Source organism: Octopus bimaculoides, chromosome 8 (genome assembly GCF_001194135.2).
Source record: "Octopus bimaculoides isolate UCB-OBI-ISO-001 chromosome 8, ASM119413v2, whole genome shotgun sequence".
In the NCBI taxonomy this organism is placed as follows: domain Eukaryota; kingdom Metazoa; phylum Mollusca; class Cephalopoda; order Octopoda; family Octopodidae; genus Octopus; species Octopus bimaculoides.
The window spans coordinates 83,490,156-83,507,795 of NC_068988.1; the positions used below are offsets into that span (position 1 = coordinate 83,490,156).

A 17,640-nucleotide genomic window follows, 5' to 3' on the forward strand; every position below is an offset into this window, starting at 1 on the left:
GGGGGGGGGGTGAACGTAATATTCGTCATCAGCATGCAAAACTACATCTGTGTAGGAAATTTCAAACAATCCATTGAAATTTGAAAAATCTTCAAGTGGTGGGAAGACAACGAAAAAGACCTAACATCCATTCTACTTATTTTGTCATCCCACTGCGCATAAGTCATAGTGGATCTCCTTGGGATTCGAACCCATAATAGCAAGGCATGTAACTGAGCACCGCAAAGCAAGACTATCACCGGACGTCTTTTGATTGGCTGATTTACTGTTTCTTTTATCCAATCAAAACAATGCGAGAGTGAAAAGGAAAGAGAAGGAAAGTGAAGGCTGCGATAATTTCAAATTTCGAACTCGGGTCACGTTGTGTTTACATAAAACACCGACTAAACTTTGAGGTAAGTTTAAGTGATTTTGTACTTGAAGAGAAGGGTTTTGAATTTGTTTTCTTGTGGAAGTGGGTGAACTTTCACATTAAATAAGAAGTTGCTAAGTTGCATGATCGATAAGTGAGCCAAAGGGCTGAAAGGAGATCCTTATCGTTGCGGCCGTAAACTTGAAAGAAAATACCATGTAAATAAATAAATAAAACATAAATTCAAATGTTATTAAATTTTCAAAAATAAATAAAAGCAGTATTTCAATTGCATATATTTAATCAATTTACCTTTTTCTTTTCTTTGTTTGCATTTCCCGATATATGTAAGTGCATACAAAATGTATTTAGCAACATTAATTGATCAGATTATTTTTTTAGTTATCTTGAGGATGAGGTTACTGCTATAAACACGACGACAATTACTTATTAAACTCAAAATCTCAGTTTTATAGTTACTTTCGGTACTATTAGTACCGAATAGTACTAAGTGAAATAAAAGGAAATTAAAACCGACTCGTGGTTTTGGCTCTGTACTATTTTTTACCGGTGCTGACAAAAGAAAAGGGTGAAGTTGGAAATAAGATACGCAGTATTTGGGTGTCCATTTGAAATAAAGTATATGAATCTAAAGTGTCAAAAGTTTGTGTATATCTTCAAATATGAGGGTTGAGTTTCCTATGATGGACCGGGGACTAAAGGTTATGTGAAGTTAACATAAAGCTGTGCCCTGTCTGTCATTTGGTAATTTGTAACGGGAAATATTAAAAGTTATTTCAATTTTAGTTATGGACTGAAAAAAAAAAAATAAAGAAGACAATCATCCTTTTGATCTAACAACGGGTCTTTCTGGACAATAATTTCCTGTAAGTAGTGAAGAAAATCCAATTTATGTGGGCGTCCTGATCCGAAGCTTGTTCAGCTGATGCAAAATTTCTAAAACATTTTTCCTCTGAAATTCCTTGGTTATCTTCTTTTATTTTCTTTTTTTTTGTTTATCTTGTTTCAGTCATTTGACTGCGGCCATGCTGGGGCACCACCTTGAAATTTTAGTCGAATGTATCGACCCCAGTACTATAATTTATTAGTTTCTTTTGCATATTCTTAGTTTATGCATGTGTATGCAAATATAGTATTGGTATATCCCATTTATGTTCATTAGAAATTAAATAAATAAAGAATTTTGACATGTACGAATATTTATTTCCCTTCACTGTATATATATAATAAATGGGAGATAGGAATTGCACCCGAGTCTATGCTACACCCTTCCTAACACCAACCACTTTACAGTGCATGCTGGGTGCCTTTAACGTAATGCCAGCACAACTGCTTTTTATGTGACACTGGAACAAGATTCTTGCAAGCCAATCCTGTTCAGCAGGGGATGTGACCTTAACACTTCTGCTATGGAGGATGGGTCTTCTTGAGTGCAGCAAGGCACCATGTATCTAGGTTCTTATCTAGTAATAATACCTTGTTGCAGGTGGGTATTGTCAAATGCATGTAAACTCCCAGTGAAATGACTGTACAAAAAGTTATTGGAACAAATTTGACACCTATATCCATGCGTTTGAAAACACACACAGTATAAGGGTACTACTAAAGCAGAGTGGTCCCGAACGCGCAGTCGCACGTCCGCGCTAGCTAGTCGTGAGTGGTCGATCCTATTATTTTTAAACTTCAAACTTCATTTGTTTTCTATTTTGATAAATTCTCTCTGTTGAAAATTATATTTTTATATTTTAAATAATTTGCAATTTCAGGAAATATGTTTTTATATTAAATTTGTGTTTTCTAATAAGGTGGACGAGTGATTGATTGATAGATAGATAGTAGATAGATATCAGTAAGTAAGTAAGCCAAAGTATCAACTCAAACCAGCAGGCAGACATACAGACGGACACAGCAACAGGCATGCAGGCAGACAGATACTTCACTAGCAGTGAGCACTTTCACTTCTGACAGCTAATAGCATGACAGTGCCGAAAACACATCTAAAAATTTACTTTCAAAGGCTTTGTTAGTGTTTTGCTGAATATAGGACAGGTGTGGTTGAAAAATTCACTTCACAAACACATGGTTTTGGGTTTGGTCCTACTGTGTGGCACCTTTAACAACTGTATTCTATTATAACCCTGGGTTAACCAAAGTATTGTGAGTGGATTTGGGAGACAAAAACTGAAAAAAAAAACCTCATTTAATGTGTGTTTTTGTATCTCTTTGTCCTGACATTGTGTGCTAATTGCAAACAAACATTTCTGTGAAAATATATCTAGCCATTGTGCTACTTAAGTTTGCAGGATCATAGGAAATATTAATATACTTTAAAACAGGTGAGGGTTGTTGAGAGGGAGAGAATCTGGCTATAGAAAATCTCTCAGTGAATTCTGTCTGACTTTACCAGCATGAAAAAAGTGGTTAAGATGATAATAATGATGATGATTCTTTTATTTCAGTGTTTTCAAGTATGGCTCTGGAGTGTCAAAACTTAATTTGTTGGGTGTCAGTACAAGAGATATCAGCCCTTGGTAATGTTGTAAAAAGTGTACAATACAAAAATACAACACTGTCTCTTGGACGTGATGAATACAATGAGGTTATTCTGAAGTTGTTTGCTGGCAAACGAGATGTAACCTACATGTTGCGTAATATTCAAGTACATAAGAAGTTTTTTAAAGATGGCAAAGCCACCATTAAGATATTAGACCAAAGTCTTCAGCTGATGCTATCTAACTGCCCTCCAGATAAACTTGTTCTCTTCCTTAAGACAATGATGACTAAATTAGAATGCAAGAAAAAAAGTGGTTTCATTAGCAATCGAGAAAAAATAAAGACTGGTCTTAAAAGATCTTTTCAGGTAAGAATTTACTAATTTTATTGAAAATAAAGTTGCTAGAAATTGATGTATAACATAGTTTTGGGTATCTTTTACTTGTCTCATTAAGGTGTAGCCATGCTGGGGCACCACTATGAAAGGTTTTAGTTGAACAGTTCAACTGCAGGACTTATTTTTTTAGGCCTGGTACTTATTGTATTGGTGTCTTTTGCTGAAGTGCTAAATTATAGGGATGCAAAGACACCTACACCAATTGTCAAGTGGTGGTGGGACACACACATGCACCCCCCCCCACACACACACTCTCTCTCTCTCTCTCTCTCATATACAACAAGCTTCTTTCAGTTTCTGTCTACCAAATCCACTTACAAGGCTTTGGTCAGCCCAAGGCTATAGTAGAAGACACTTGCCCAAGGTGCCATGCAGTGGGACTGAACCCAGAACCATGTGGTTGGGAAGCAAGCTTCTTATCACACAGCCATACCTGTGTGTATATGTTAATTATTTGTAATTTATTGCAATACAATTTATCATAAATTCTTTAATGCTTAGATGGTAGAATTAATTTATCACCTGGTTTAACACCACCACTTCAGTTTTACAAGTAGAAATTAAGCAAGCCATTATTACCTCATTTCTCTTAACCATTCCTTTAATGCTTTTCCTTGCTAGCATGAGTTTGGATGACAATTTATTTGAGGCAGGTTTTTTTTTCAGCCACCTATGTCTCCTGCTGTCATTCCATACCTGTTTTCGGGTAAGGGATATCTTTATTACTTGGTTCTTTGAAAGTGCAGAGCAACCAGTCATAATATCAACATCAATACTGCTCCATAGAAGCAGTGACAAGCTTGAAATATATTAACATTCATGCACACAAACACCACACATACATATACAGGATAGGCTACTTGCAGTTTTTATCTATAAGATACTCTCACATGGCATTGGTCAGCCTGAAGTTATGGTAGAAGACACTTGAGGTGCCATACATTGGGATCCCAAAACCATGTAGTTGTGAAGTGAACTTCTTAAACAAGTAATGTGGTTGGAAAGCAAATTTCTTGCACGAATCTCTCCATGTTGAGAATTTAAATCTAGCAGAAGTTAGAACTACATTTCTTCTCATGCTTGTATCCATTTGAGGGAGATTGAGCTACTAGCACACCAATCTGTTTGAAACTGCCCCTGACTCTCTGATACAAATACATTTTTTATAAACGATCTAAAGTAAAATCTCTCATCAAAATTACACATTAATTTATATATCAACCTCTAGCTTAATGACGACAAATTTATTTCAATAAATACTTTATTTTCTAAATTAATTAGAGCAAAGCAGTGTAAATCAAAAGCAATATGGTAGCAAAAGGGCTCAGACTTTTTTCCTTAGCTTTCTGTTGTGTGGAAGTAGAACACCCCTATTAGTTGGCTCCTGATGGACTGTGCCACAATATAAATGGACATACAGGTGACACGTAAAAGCACCTACTACACTCTCTGAGTGGTTGGCGTTAGGAAGGGCATCCAGCTGTAGAAACTCTGCCAAATTTAGATTGGAGCCTGGTGTTGCCATCCGGTTTCACCAGTCCTCAGTCAAATCGTCCAACCCATGCTAGCATGGAAAGCGGACGTTAAACGATGATGATGATAGAGATTTCATTTACTGCCCTAACACAACACTTCCACATCACCTACATATCAGTAAAAGTACTAAGAAAGAAAGTGTTCTTGAATATGGAGTGACTCAATGTTTTGCTGCTGTAAATTCCATCTGATACAGTCTTTGCCACTACAAGCACAATCACAATCACCACCAAATCGCAGACATCTATAAAGCCATCATGAAATATTATTTTTTCCATTCACTCAAGACAAAACACAAAAAAATTAATATTTAATTAGGGTGTGTGTGTTTTTTTTTCTTTTTTTAGGAAATCAGTCCATTGACCCTAAAAGATTTGAAATTTGCAAAAGGTCTCCCTATTAATGACAATGACAAATGTTTAGATTCAACGCCAAAATCAAAGAGGCAACATTGTGAAAGTGATAAAGAAAACCAACCACAGATGAAGCAGTATAGAGAGATCCAGCTTTCCAAGCAGAGAATATTACAGCCTTTTAAATTAACCAAAGAACAAAGGAAGGTTCTTGATATTGTTATTAATGGGGAGAATGTGTTCTTTACTGGTAGTCTTCCAGGAAAAGCATCTCTAGCCAAGGTAAAATATTACCTTCATTGTAGACAAGTGAGGGCTGGCGAAGGGCATCCAGTTGTAAAAAATCTGCCTCCAACACATACAAGTATGGAAAAGTAGGCATTAAATGATGATGATGGTAACAGCATGTTAATGTCAGAGTGTGGTTAGTTTGCTTCCTAACCACATGGTTTCAGATTCAGTCCAACTGCTTGGCACCTTGGGCAAGTATCTTCTAGTATAACTTCAGGTTGGCAGCCAAAGCTTTGTAAGTGGATTTGGTAAACAAAAACTTCACATGTGTTCACTGGTTTGCAAACAATAGCCTTGTCAGCTTGCAATCCACCATGAAAACATGTCTGGGATTCTCAACATGTCTTGACAAGTTGCATGATCTTTGCAAACAGAAAGCTCAGTCATACAGTGTTGTTTACTTCCAGTTCTCCAAGTAGATATTTCTAGGTTGTTTGTTCTTTGATGGATAAAAAGATTATTACCTTACTTTGAAACAAGTGGAAGGTGGTGAAAAGATAAGCATCCAGCTGTAGAAATCTCTGCTCCAACATATTCTTGTTTGACTCACACAAGCATGGAAAAGTAGATATTAAAACAATGGTGATGGTGGCAAAGTTTAAAATCCTGATATCTTTACTGCTCATAGTTTTTGAGTGATGGAGTAAAAGTAGAACCTGTCATTTTTGCTAAAGCCATGAAGACATTCAGTTGAGGAAGGTTTTATTTTGTGATATCTTTTCTATCAGTAATTATGGAAACTTCAAAAAAAAAAGTAAGCAAACTGCTTTTTCAGCCAAGCAGACTAAGCTAATTAGAAATAATAATGTATCTTTCCTAGAAGTAATGCCTATTACAGGATTCAAAACTTATGAACATTAAATGATGATGATGAATCGTGTAGCAGCTATGAAGCATGTCAAATACTCAACACCTTTACAGTGGATATACCTGTTCTAGTTTTTTTGAGAATGTCCACTTCTTTTAAGTAATTCTTTCACTGAGAATTGTTTACAGCTATTGTATTGAGTCAGAAGTTTTGTAATATTTTGGTAACCTATTTTCTTTATTTGTCAAGTTACAACAAAAACAGCCTAATATTCAAAATAGAGGCCATCATGTTACACTGTCAGACAGTGCAACACAATGACCTTACTTTTCTGCCAGTTGTTTGATCCCATACTGATACCTGTTCTTGTCCTTCATGGTGAAGAACTCTTTCACATGAGCACTGGAAACAAACAGTGGTTAAGCAAGGGCCAGCTTCCAGAACGTGTCACTAAACACTGGCGTTTTGAAGGCAAGGTGATGCATTGCATCTGGGGGAATTATGAGGGGATAATTCACTACGAATTTGTTCCGGATTGCTGAACCATCAATGCCAACCTGTACTCTGAACAGCTGGAGTGGATATGTGCCATTGTGTGGCAAAAATACCTGGCATTGGTTCACTGAAAGTGAGCTCTTTTGTAGCAAGACAATGCAAGACCTCCGGATGACCCAGAATAAACTCCAGGAACTTGATAGAATTGAACTGATGCCACACCCAGCATATAGTCCAGATCTAGCTCCCTCGGATTATTACTTGTTCCAATTCATGGCTCATTTCCTGCACTCACAGTGCAGGAGGTGGAAGCTTCAGTGAAGGAGTTCTTTGCCTTGAAGGACAAGAGCTGGTACCAATGTGGGATCAAAGAACTGGCAGAAAGATGGCTTCAGACGGTGCAACACAATGGCCTCTACTTTGAATATTAGGTTGCTTGTGTTGTAACTTCACAAATAAAGTAAAAATAGTTACCAATGTATTGTCAAAAAATGTAATTATTTCCTGAGTCCCAATGCTTAAACGAAATGTAAACCAATACTAAACCTGCTCCCTGTTGACTATGTTCTGTGAGGAAAATGTGTGGGTACACAGTAGATTTTAAAATTTTAAAATAAAACTTGTCAAAGGTGGATGAACTGTTTAAGAGTCAATGACACCCATATTGTAGGGAGGAGACGGGTACCACTAAGTTTAGTAAACTCAATGACATATTTGAATGGAGGTTATAACAATATTTAATTCCATACTAGATTGGTTAGGGCTTGCAAAGCCCCAGACTAAAAAGAGTGGGAAAGATTGGTAAATAAAACTCAAGTGTCTCAATAGCTGAGATGGGAACAATATGACTTGTCTTGACTTAATTCAAGGTTCTTATTGAACTTCTTAACAACTAGACTCCTCCATCAGAACATGTGGACTATGTGAGTGTGTGTGAGAGGGAAGTTGTCAAGGTTCCTCTAGACATCTTTAATATATGGGCTCATCCATTAGAACATGTAAACATGTAGATTACATGGATATACATGAGTGTGTGCTTAGTTTAAGATTCTTTGAGATATCTTTAACACTGGATTCTTTCATTAGAATTTTGTATGTGTGTGTGTGTGCTTGTGCTTGTTTTGAAATTTCTCTTGCTCACACACTATCCAACAATTGAAGTATAGAAACACCAACTACAACACACTTAGTCATCTCTGAACCAAATTCTTTTACTCATGTCTCTGAAGAGAAACTGTTCTTTTTCACATGCAACAATAAAATGAAAGTATAAAAAGGAAAAACCTGCTGAATAAACAAACATTGCCTTACATTGTAGGTGCTCTGCCCCCAGATCACACATTTGCCACAGCAAGCACAGGTGTAGCTGCCTGCTATATAGGTGGAATTACTCTCCATGCCTTTGCTGGTAAAGTATCAGTGTTTCTTTACTCTTTTTATTTGTGTTTTTGTTGTGGTTATTGATTTCTGCTGCTGTAGTAATAGTAGTAGTAGTAGTAGAGCAGCCACAGATCAGTCCCTATCAAGCAATTCTATTTTTCATACATTTCTAAAAATGGTAGAGCGAACTCTGGGAGATATTTGACTGCTGTTTCTAAGAGGTTAAGCAATTATATATTGGTGATTTTTTTTTTTTTTTGTGAGGATAAGGATAAGGTAGGGTTGTTTATAAGTGAGTGTGTGGCAAAGTCAGTAGGACTGTTGGACAACCAGCCAAGAGCTTACTGGTTCATATCCTATCATCAGTATTATAATGTGTCATCAGCCAAAATATTTAGTTCTCCAATGGATTCAGTCTGCCTAACTATAGACACCACAGAGTAGTAAGCAGTAGTAGCTCTGCATAAATAACAAGTGCTTTATTAGCTTGGTTTCCTTCCGTTCAGCTTCTCCAGTTGGAGGGCATCGTGGTAGTGGTCAGAATAGGAACTGGATTAGTCTTATTTTTATGTGAGGTCAATAGGTATAATCTCCCATTGATGGATACCTCCAGTCATGGAGGCTCATGTAATTAACTTGATTGTACTCAGCATAGCTTGATCTCTCAACCTTCCATGTTGAGTCAGCAGTGATGTCATGGATGGATGGCTGTCAGAACACTCAGATACACCACAGGAAACAACTTCTACCCAGTGATAACTTGTTCATAGCTACCCAGATATCTATATGAGACAATGGTTGAGATATAATTATACGGTTACCTAATACAGGTTGCTCACTAACACACGTTCATAACACATGCTGCTTGAGCCAATGAAAGAGCCACTAAGTGGTTTCTTAGCTGCTAGACATAACAGCTGAATCTCTCTCAAATGGTACCTTCATCATTGGCTGTCCATCATAGGTCAATGTTGATGATTCTGTTCAGAAAAAAAAAACACTTTTGAACAGTGAATTAGGCAGTTGGCCCCCGCCCCCACTAGACTGCCTTTCTGGGCCTCCATGTCAAGTACCAAATAGTGTACAAGAGTGCAATGAGCATGGTTAACAATGAGGCTACGCTACAGTTGCAGCTCACTTGCAAGTTGATACCTAACTTTTGTCTGGTGGTGAAGATCGTTCACTTGTCCACAATAACCAGCAAATTGTTATTCTAGGACTCCTCAGCCTTGTCGGTTATCCAATGTCCTGTTGCTGATGTCTTTACCATATCCCTGTCATGGGAGGCTAAGGAGTTGCTAGTACTTGCCCAAGGTACCACCTCAGTCTATGGGCAGAAGGGGTGACATTTTCTCCTTTTTACAAATTGCCACTGATGTGGGTGCTGAACCATAACCTTCCTGTTTTAAATAAATAAAGACATACTGATAGTGTACTCTGAGATGTACTACATCTAAAAATATAATGGAATGGTCATTGCTGGAATATCTTACATTGTAGACTTGTTGAGTTAGATTTGATTTAGGACTTAACAGCAACACACATGCACACACACACACACACACACACACACACATTTTGACCTTAACCAGCAGTTCATGACCTAAGGTCAATGAGCTGTGTTCAAAATTTTAAAAGGCTGCAGTGTATTAAATATATAATTTTTCAAGCAGGGCTCTAAGTAGTTAAGAAGTTTGCTCCGTAACCACATGGTTCCAGGTTCAGTCTCATTGCTTGGCACCTTGGGCAAGTGTTTTCTACTATTGCCCCAGACTGACCAAAGCCTTAGGAGTGGATTTGGTAGATGGAAACTGAAAGAAGCTCATCAAGTGTATGTATGTATATGTGCATATGCATACATATATATGACAGAATTAGCAGTTTTAAAATATTACTGCTTTTGCTGTTCAGGATGTCCATAAATTACCTTTACAATTTGAAGTGTAAAAGTTGTAAAGGTAATTCATGGATACTCTATATTATAGTTATCAAAAGGGTTTTGGATTAGTAGAATTGGTAGAGCAGCTGACAAAATGCCAAATGAGGTTTAGTTATGTAAAGATATATCTCTTTATGTTCTGAGTTCAATTCCTGTTAGGGTTAAGTTTGACTATGATTCTTCCAGTGTTGATAAAATAAACCCTTGTTACATACTAAGTGTCAGTATAACCAACCATGCCTATCTCTGAAACTTGTATCCGTGTATGTTAGAAATCCTTATTATCAAATTGAGTATTGAAAGTTCAGCTCTGTAGAGAAAAACCCATTCAAGAACAGAAATCATTTACATCCTCCTCCTTTCTCTCAAATGTGTGGTTTTCAGCCAAAGTCAAATATGGTTTTTTTTTTCCTCATTATTGAATACCACAAAATGCCATCAAAAACTTTTCTGAATCCTTTCATGATTCTCCACCACACCTCTATACTCAAATGAGCAATAACAACATACTGTTTTTCATGTTTATCTTTCTGTTTATAGGAATTGGTTCTGGAAATGGTCCATTGGAACAATGTGTGCAACTAGCAAACAGACCATCTGTCAAACAGAACTGGATGAAATGTCATCATTTGATAATTGATGAAGTATCCATGGTACACAGAGATTACTTTGATAAATTAGAAGCAATAGCTCGGTGAGGAAATTTCTTTCTTTCTTGTTTGTTTTATATCTATTTTTCAATATCAGTACTCTAAGAAGGCCACATTAGGATGGTTAAAGCCAATAAAAAAATATATATGTGTATATATTTATATGTGTGTCTTTGTGTCTGGGTCTGGGACAACCAATCTTGGTGTGGTTATGTCCCCGTAACTCAGCAGTTCAGCAAAAAAAAACAAAAAAACGATAGAATAAGTACTAGGCTTACAAAGAATAATTCCTGTGGTTGATTTCTGCGACTAAGAAAAACCCGTTAAGGTAATGCTCCAGCATGTCTGCAGTCAAATGACTGAAACAAGTAACAGCATAACAAACACACACACACACACAGATCATAAGTGACCTATGGTCATAGATGTTGGGTAATAACTGGAAGTGTATGATTGTAAATGTGAGCAGTCAAAATTGGATTCTTCCAAAGGATTTCTGGAGTAACATTATTCAACAGGGTGTGAAGCTCAGTGATCAGGGCATCTCATAACCCTCCCAGGAATAGTGGGCAGAGAAGATTAATGCATATATATAAAAGTACTCGGCCAAAAGTAAGCCATTGTACTTAGCCTTCATCGACCTGGAGAAAGCTTTCAACAGAGTTCTCTGCTCTGTTATATGGTGGTCTCTAAGGAAGTTAGGAGTAGAGGAGTGGCTTGTTAGATTTGTACAAGCCATGTACAGTGGTGCTGTCACTAAGGTGAGAGTCATCCATGAATACAGTGATGAATTTAGTGTACAGGTAGGGGTTCACCAGGGCTTAGTTCTCAGCCCACTTGTATTCATTATAGTCCTCCAGGTCATAACAGAGGAATTCAAAACTGGGTGCCCATGTATTTTCTGTCTCTACCCGTTTGAAAATACTTTGATGTTTATATCAGAATATATTGTTAAAATGTGATTCTTTACTCCTCCATTGCAGGTTAATTCGCAGAAATGACAAACCATTTGGTGGCATTCAAGTCATTGTCTGTGGAGATTTCTTGCAGTTGCCTCCTGTTACCAAGAAAGCCGATAAAAAGAAATTTTGCTTCCAGGTCAGATAGTTTTCAGTCAAATTTTTGAGTTTTTGAGGTGAATTTGTTATCAGTCAGGTTGCAAGATTAGATCATGTTCTGTCTCATAATACTTACCTCAAATGGCCCAATCTGTCTAGTTGTATGCAGGTACCACTTTGGGTTATAATTCACCACTAGATGTAGGAGTAATAGCACTTTAAAGTTGACAGAAATTCATGAGAAAATTTATGTATGATAAACTGGCTCCCTATCTGGAACACGATGTAACACTTGTCTGTTTAATGATGCAAAACGATGCAACTTAGTTCCAGCTTATGTGTTGGAAAAAGATAACAAAAAGCCGAAATTCAAAGAGGGTTACATGTTACCGATAACTGTAGACTAAATATACTTCACAGATGTGATGTTTTAGTGAAGGAGGAGTTTCTTTATTAAAATAGTAAATCTGCAAAAAACAATGGTTTCAAGTTCAATCTTACTGTATGGCACCTTAGGCAAATGTCTTCTAATGTAGTTCCTGGCCAACTCAAGTCCTGTAAATTGATTTGGTAGACAGTGAGTAGAGAGTATTTTAACAAAAATAGTATTGACAATTACTTCAAGGTTTTGGCCGGCTAAGCCATCACCATCATCATCGTTTAACGTCAATGCACTATAGTACAAGAGGTGGACTATGTACCTGTTGTGATTTAGCTATCTATGGTCTGATGATGTTTCAGAGTGCAGTTCTTTCTTCAGATATTCTTGGATGGAGTCACTGCTGTAATATAGATTATAGAAGCGATTCCATCTAGGAATGTCTGAGGATGGAGTTGTGTTCCGAAGTATCATTGGATTATAGATGGCTAAATTGCAGCAGGTGTATAGTCCATTTTTTTGTGATATAGTGCATTGTTGTGCCATTCAAAACTTTTTATTCTTTATATATATATATATATATATATACATGTACATGTACATCGTTGCCAGTGCCACTGGACTGGCTCCTGTGCAGGTGGCACGTAAAAAACACCATTTTGAACGTGGCCATTGCCAATACCGTGAGACTGGCCCTCGTGCCGGTGGCACGTAAAAGCACCCACTACACTCTCGGAGTGGTTGGCGTTAGGGAGAGCATCCAACTGTAGAAGCTCTGCCAGATCAGATTGGAGCCTGGTGTAGCCATCCGGTTCACCAGTCCTCAGTCAAATCGTCCAACCTATGCTAGCATGGAAAGCGGACGTTAAACGATGATGATATACATACATATATATATATATATATACACACATACACATATATACATATACATCATTATCATCATCGTTTAATGTCTGCTTTCCATGCTAATTTTTACCAAGTAGTTCGGTATGTAAAAAACCATTATCGGTAAAGAACTTATATAAAAAGTTCTTTTAAAAATTATTAATTATTAATTTATTAATAAATTAATAATCCTTTACCCTATATCTGTAATGATTATTCACTCCCTGATAGTAAACCGTAGATTTTCTGCGGTATTGCTTGTGACGCACATGGTGATTCTTGAGGATGGATATGGACTGACTCGTATATATAAATTCGGAAATGCTGCTTTTCTTATGTGATGCACGATGTTGCCTGGTTGAGCATACATGGTTTTTGCCAGCATTTTCAAATTTATAACCTAGAATATCATACTGATGACGGAAATGAATTTTTTCACTATTCTGATCCAGAAACGCGTCTATGATTGACTAAGACTGGTTAGTTTCGATATTTTTTCTTCTTGCTTTGCCTTTGTGAGTTACAAGTATTGCTATCTGCTGGAGATTTATTTTAGTAGTAGAATTAGCATTTTAACTGCTATTTCTAAATTTCGGTATGAAGCAACTGTTGCTGATCCCTTAATTATGTGTATATGCATATATATATATATATATATATACACACACACACATGTATGCATGTATACATATATATATATATATATATATATATATATATATATATATATATATATATGGGAGTCACGTGTTACAATCTCCTTGTCTTGGCATCTCATAATAATGGTAAATGCACAGCACTTTTATACAGATGATGTCCTTCATCTCCAGTCTTCTTTGAGAACATGGAAAAGTATTACTTTACTCCTTACCTCAGAGCAGTATTATCTTACTTAAAAATAGGTGAGGGCTGGCAACAAGAAGGGCGTCCAGCCATAGAAAATATTCCTTAGTGAATTCCATCCAACTTGTACAAGCATGGAAAAGTGTATTTGAAAACAATGATGATTGTATAAATTTATTGAACATCAACCCGCAGCCTTCTGACTCATATCTATCTGTCACCTGCACTCATACGGACATGTCTTCTGTCTCCTGCTAGATCATCCTACCAGTGTTTTACTCTCATTTGATGCAACAGCTGTAGGCTGGAAGAGGCCTCATGGCAGGCCCTGCATCAGATGGCTGGATGTAATTGGGGAAGATTTCCAGAGGTCAACGTCACCTTGGAGGATGCAGAGGGGCTGGCATGGGAATGTCAGCAATGGGGAACACTGGTGGAACTGGTTGGTTCTACACATGATGACACCTCCGGGACCACTAACTTGAAATGTCTCCAGCCTCATCAAGCAAGAGCATGAAGCCAAACCAAGCCGCATATGTAAAAATATTACCAATTAATTAAAATATGCTTCTTAACTGGAGACTTAACTATTTGACTCATTGTCTGGCTTGTGATTTATTTCTCCTTCTTTCTTCACTTCTTTCCCAGTCACCTGCCTGGCGGAAATGTATCAACGTTAATCTAGAACTCACAGAAATCAAACGACAAGATGATCCAAAATTTATTGACATTCTTCAGAATATCAGGAAAGGATTGTAAGTTGCTGTAATCGTAGTTGTTATTGTTGTTGTTTAACCCTAGGTCATCTCTGATTGTCCCAACCTATGATTAATGATATTCCAGCCATGAGCATCTTGTCTTTTTCTATATCTAGAACCACATTATCTAATATGTCTGTATCCATTTTTCATGATTGTTGTATGTGATTTTAGGGAGATCTGACCACTGTTTCTAGCAAGAGGAATGACTGCATAGAGACACCTTCAATGGAATGATAAGGAAAGATAATAGTGGCAGTGGTGGTGGTGGTGTATCATAGTCAGTGGAATGCTAGACAAATACGCTGCAGTATTTAGCTAAGCTTTGTTTTGAATTCAAAACTTTGCCTTTCTTCATCCAGAAATCTATAAAATAAATACCAGTCATATACTGTGGTCAATTAAATTAATTGTTGCTTTCCCACTACTTCCCTACAGTATTTCTGTCCTTTGGTATCTATGTTAGAAATCCTCCTCTTCCTCCTCCTCCTCCTCCTCATCATCATCATCATCACCACCACCACCACCACGCTCCTCCCCCTCCATTTCTTCATCCCTCATTTTCTTCTCTTTTTTCACCAGCCAAAGCCTTGGGAATGGGTTTGATAGATAGAAACTTGAAGAAGCCCACCAAATGTATGTTTGTGCCTCCTTGTCTTGGCCTCTTGCTATAGCTACAAACACGCATCACCTTCATACAAGCTGTGTCATTCATTTCCAGACTTTTGTAAAACTTATCCAGCAGTGGAGAACTATTACCTGGGGAAATTGCATTTTGATAGTTCAGCATCTTATCCAAAGTGAAATGTATCTTGCCTATGTGTCATCTATTTAACAGCATAAGGCTGAAAACAATCTTTAAATGCTCTTGTTGGATTAGATGTTATTTATATCTTTCCTCTGTATCATCATTTAATGTTCTTGTTCCATGCTGGTATGGATTGAATGGTGGGTCCAAAGACTGCATTGTGCTCTAGTATCAGTTTAAGTATGGTTTCTATGGACAGATGCCATTCCTAATGCCAACCATTTTACAGCTTGTACTGGGTGTTTTTATCATGCCACCACCACAAATGATGTTATCACACAGCTTACAAGACTAAGGTCTCTCTCGACTGAGTGGGGTTACAATGGAAGGGGAAGCAGCTTAATGCTAGAAGATGAGGGGATAAAGTATGAACGATGGGCCAGAACTGAACAGGTTTCTTGCTGTAGACAAGCTAATTGGCTACTGACATTAAAAAAGAAAGGTGGAACTTGAAAAAAAAAAAACACATATATAGGCACAGGTGTGGCTGTGTGGTAAGAAGCTTGCTTCGCAACCACATGATTCTGTGTTCAGTCCCACTACATGACATCTTGGGCAAATGTCTTTTACTGTAGCCTTGGGCTGATCAATGCTTTGTGACTGAATTTGGTAGCTGGAAACTGAAAGAAGCCTGTTGTATATATGTGTGTGTGTATATATATATTTATCATCAGCTATACAAACTCACAAGTCTTCGACCTGCAACTAGTTTGATAAGTGCCAACGCATGAAACTTTCAGGCCTTGAGTCATTCTGTTACTTCTGCTAAATATTAATAAAAATGTGTGTGTGTGTGTGTGTGTGCCTGTGTTTGTTTCATTACCACCCTGCTTGGCAACCGGAGGTGGTGTGTTTACATCCCTTTAACTTAGTGGGGATGTAAGCATGTGTAATTGACCTCAGGCTTAAAGGAATAAGTCCTGGGGTCGATTTATTTGACTAAAACCCTTCAGAGCTGTGTCCCAGCATGACTGCAGTCAAATGACTGAAACAAGAAAAAGATTAAAGATAGAAACAAACACATATATAGAGTGGTGTTAATGAGGTGTCAGAGAGTCCTCTCAAGATATTAGGGTTTTAATATATCAAGAATGACATTGTTCCCTTTAACAGGTGCCCTGGGTATGTCAATGATGCTCTTCAGAACACAGTGAATTCTCACAGTCAGCAAAATGGTATCGAAGCCACTCGGCTGTGTACCCATAAAGATGATGTCAACTACATCAATTTGAATCATCTTGCTAAGCTGAAAGGTAAGATTTTATTTTTTCACACACATGTATGAATATATGCATGTAAGCATCTACATACACATACATTTAGATGTATATATGTAAGTATGTAAATCATGCATGCATGCACACATGTATGAATACACACATGTAAGCATCTACATACACATTTGGATGTATATATGTAAGTATGAAAAGATGTGGGAGTTCATATCTTTAAACATCTACACATTTATGAGTGCATACATGTAGCTAAATACATGCATGCACATATATTAGTGGTTGCACACGAGTATATAAACACACATGTGTAAGTGTGTATCATCATCATCATCGTCATTTAACGTCCGCTTTCCATGCTAGCACGGGTTGGACGATTTGACTGAGGACTGGTGGACCAGGAGGCGACACCAGGCTCCAATCTGATTTGGCAGAGTTTCTACAGCTGGATGCCCTTCCTAACGCCACCCACTCCGAGAGTGTAGTGGGTGCTTTTACGTGCCACCGGCACGAGGGCCAGTCAGACGGGTATACACACATGTATAAGTGGATGCTTCTAAATATGTAGACACAAACATGTTTAATGCAAAAGCACCCACTACACTCTCTGAGTGGTTGGCGTTAGGAAGGGCATCCAGCTGTAGAAACTCTGCCAAATTAGATTGGAGCCTGGTGTTGCAATCCGGTTTCACCAGTCCTCAGTCAAATCGTCCAACCCATGCTAGCATGGAAAGCGGACGTTAAACGATGATGATGATGATGATGATATATATATATATATATATATATATATATATATCTACACGCTCATACATAGATGTAGCTATGCAGTTACATATCTAGAAGATAGTCAAAAAAGATGTGTACACAATCATACACATACAAAATTCTCTATACACAAAACTAATGAAAACACATATAAAAGTATTTTATACATACTTGACTTTTAATTGAAACTG

General features: G+C 37.4%; 1 protein-coding gene across 1 annotated transcript in view; it reads left to right on the forward strand.

Moving 5' to 3' along the window:
- The first annotated feature begins 78 nt into the window (after positions 1–78).
- LOC106872404 (ATP-dependent DNA helicase PIF1) overlaps positions 79–17,640 on the forward strand; it is a 30,566-nt gene continuing 13,004 nt past the window's right edge. The window contains exons 1-8 of the mRNA XM_014919402.2: positions 79–395; positions 2,833–3,233; positions 5,147–5,434; positions 8,055–8,154; positions 10,606–10,759; positions 11,699–11,813; positions 14,532–14,638; positions 16,563–16,702. Coding sequence (XP_014774888.1) covers positions 2,844–3,233; positions 5,147–5,434; positions 8,055–8,154; positions 10,606–10,759; positions 11,699–11,813; positions 14,532–14,638; positions 16,563–16,702 — 1,294 coding nt within the window. The 5' untranslated portion in view covers positions 79–395; positions 2,833–2,843. The remainder of the gene's footprint in view (positions 396–2,832; positions 3,234–5,146; positions 5,435–8,054; positions 8,155–10,605; positions 10,760–11,698; positions 11,814–14,531; positions 14,639–16,562; positions 16,703–17,640) is intronic.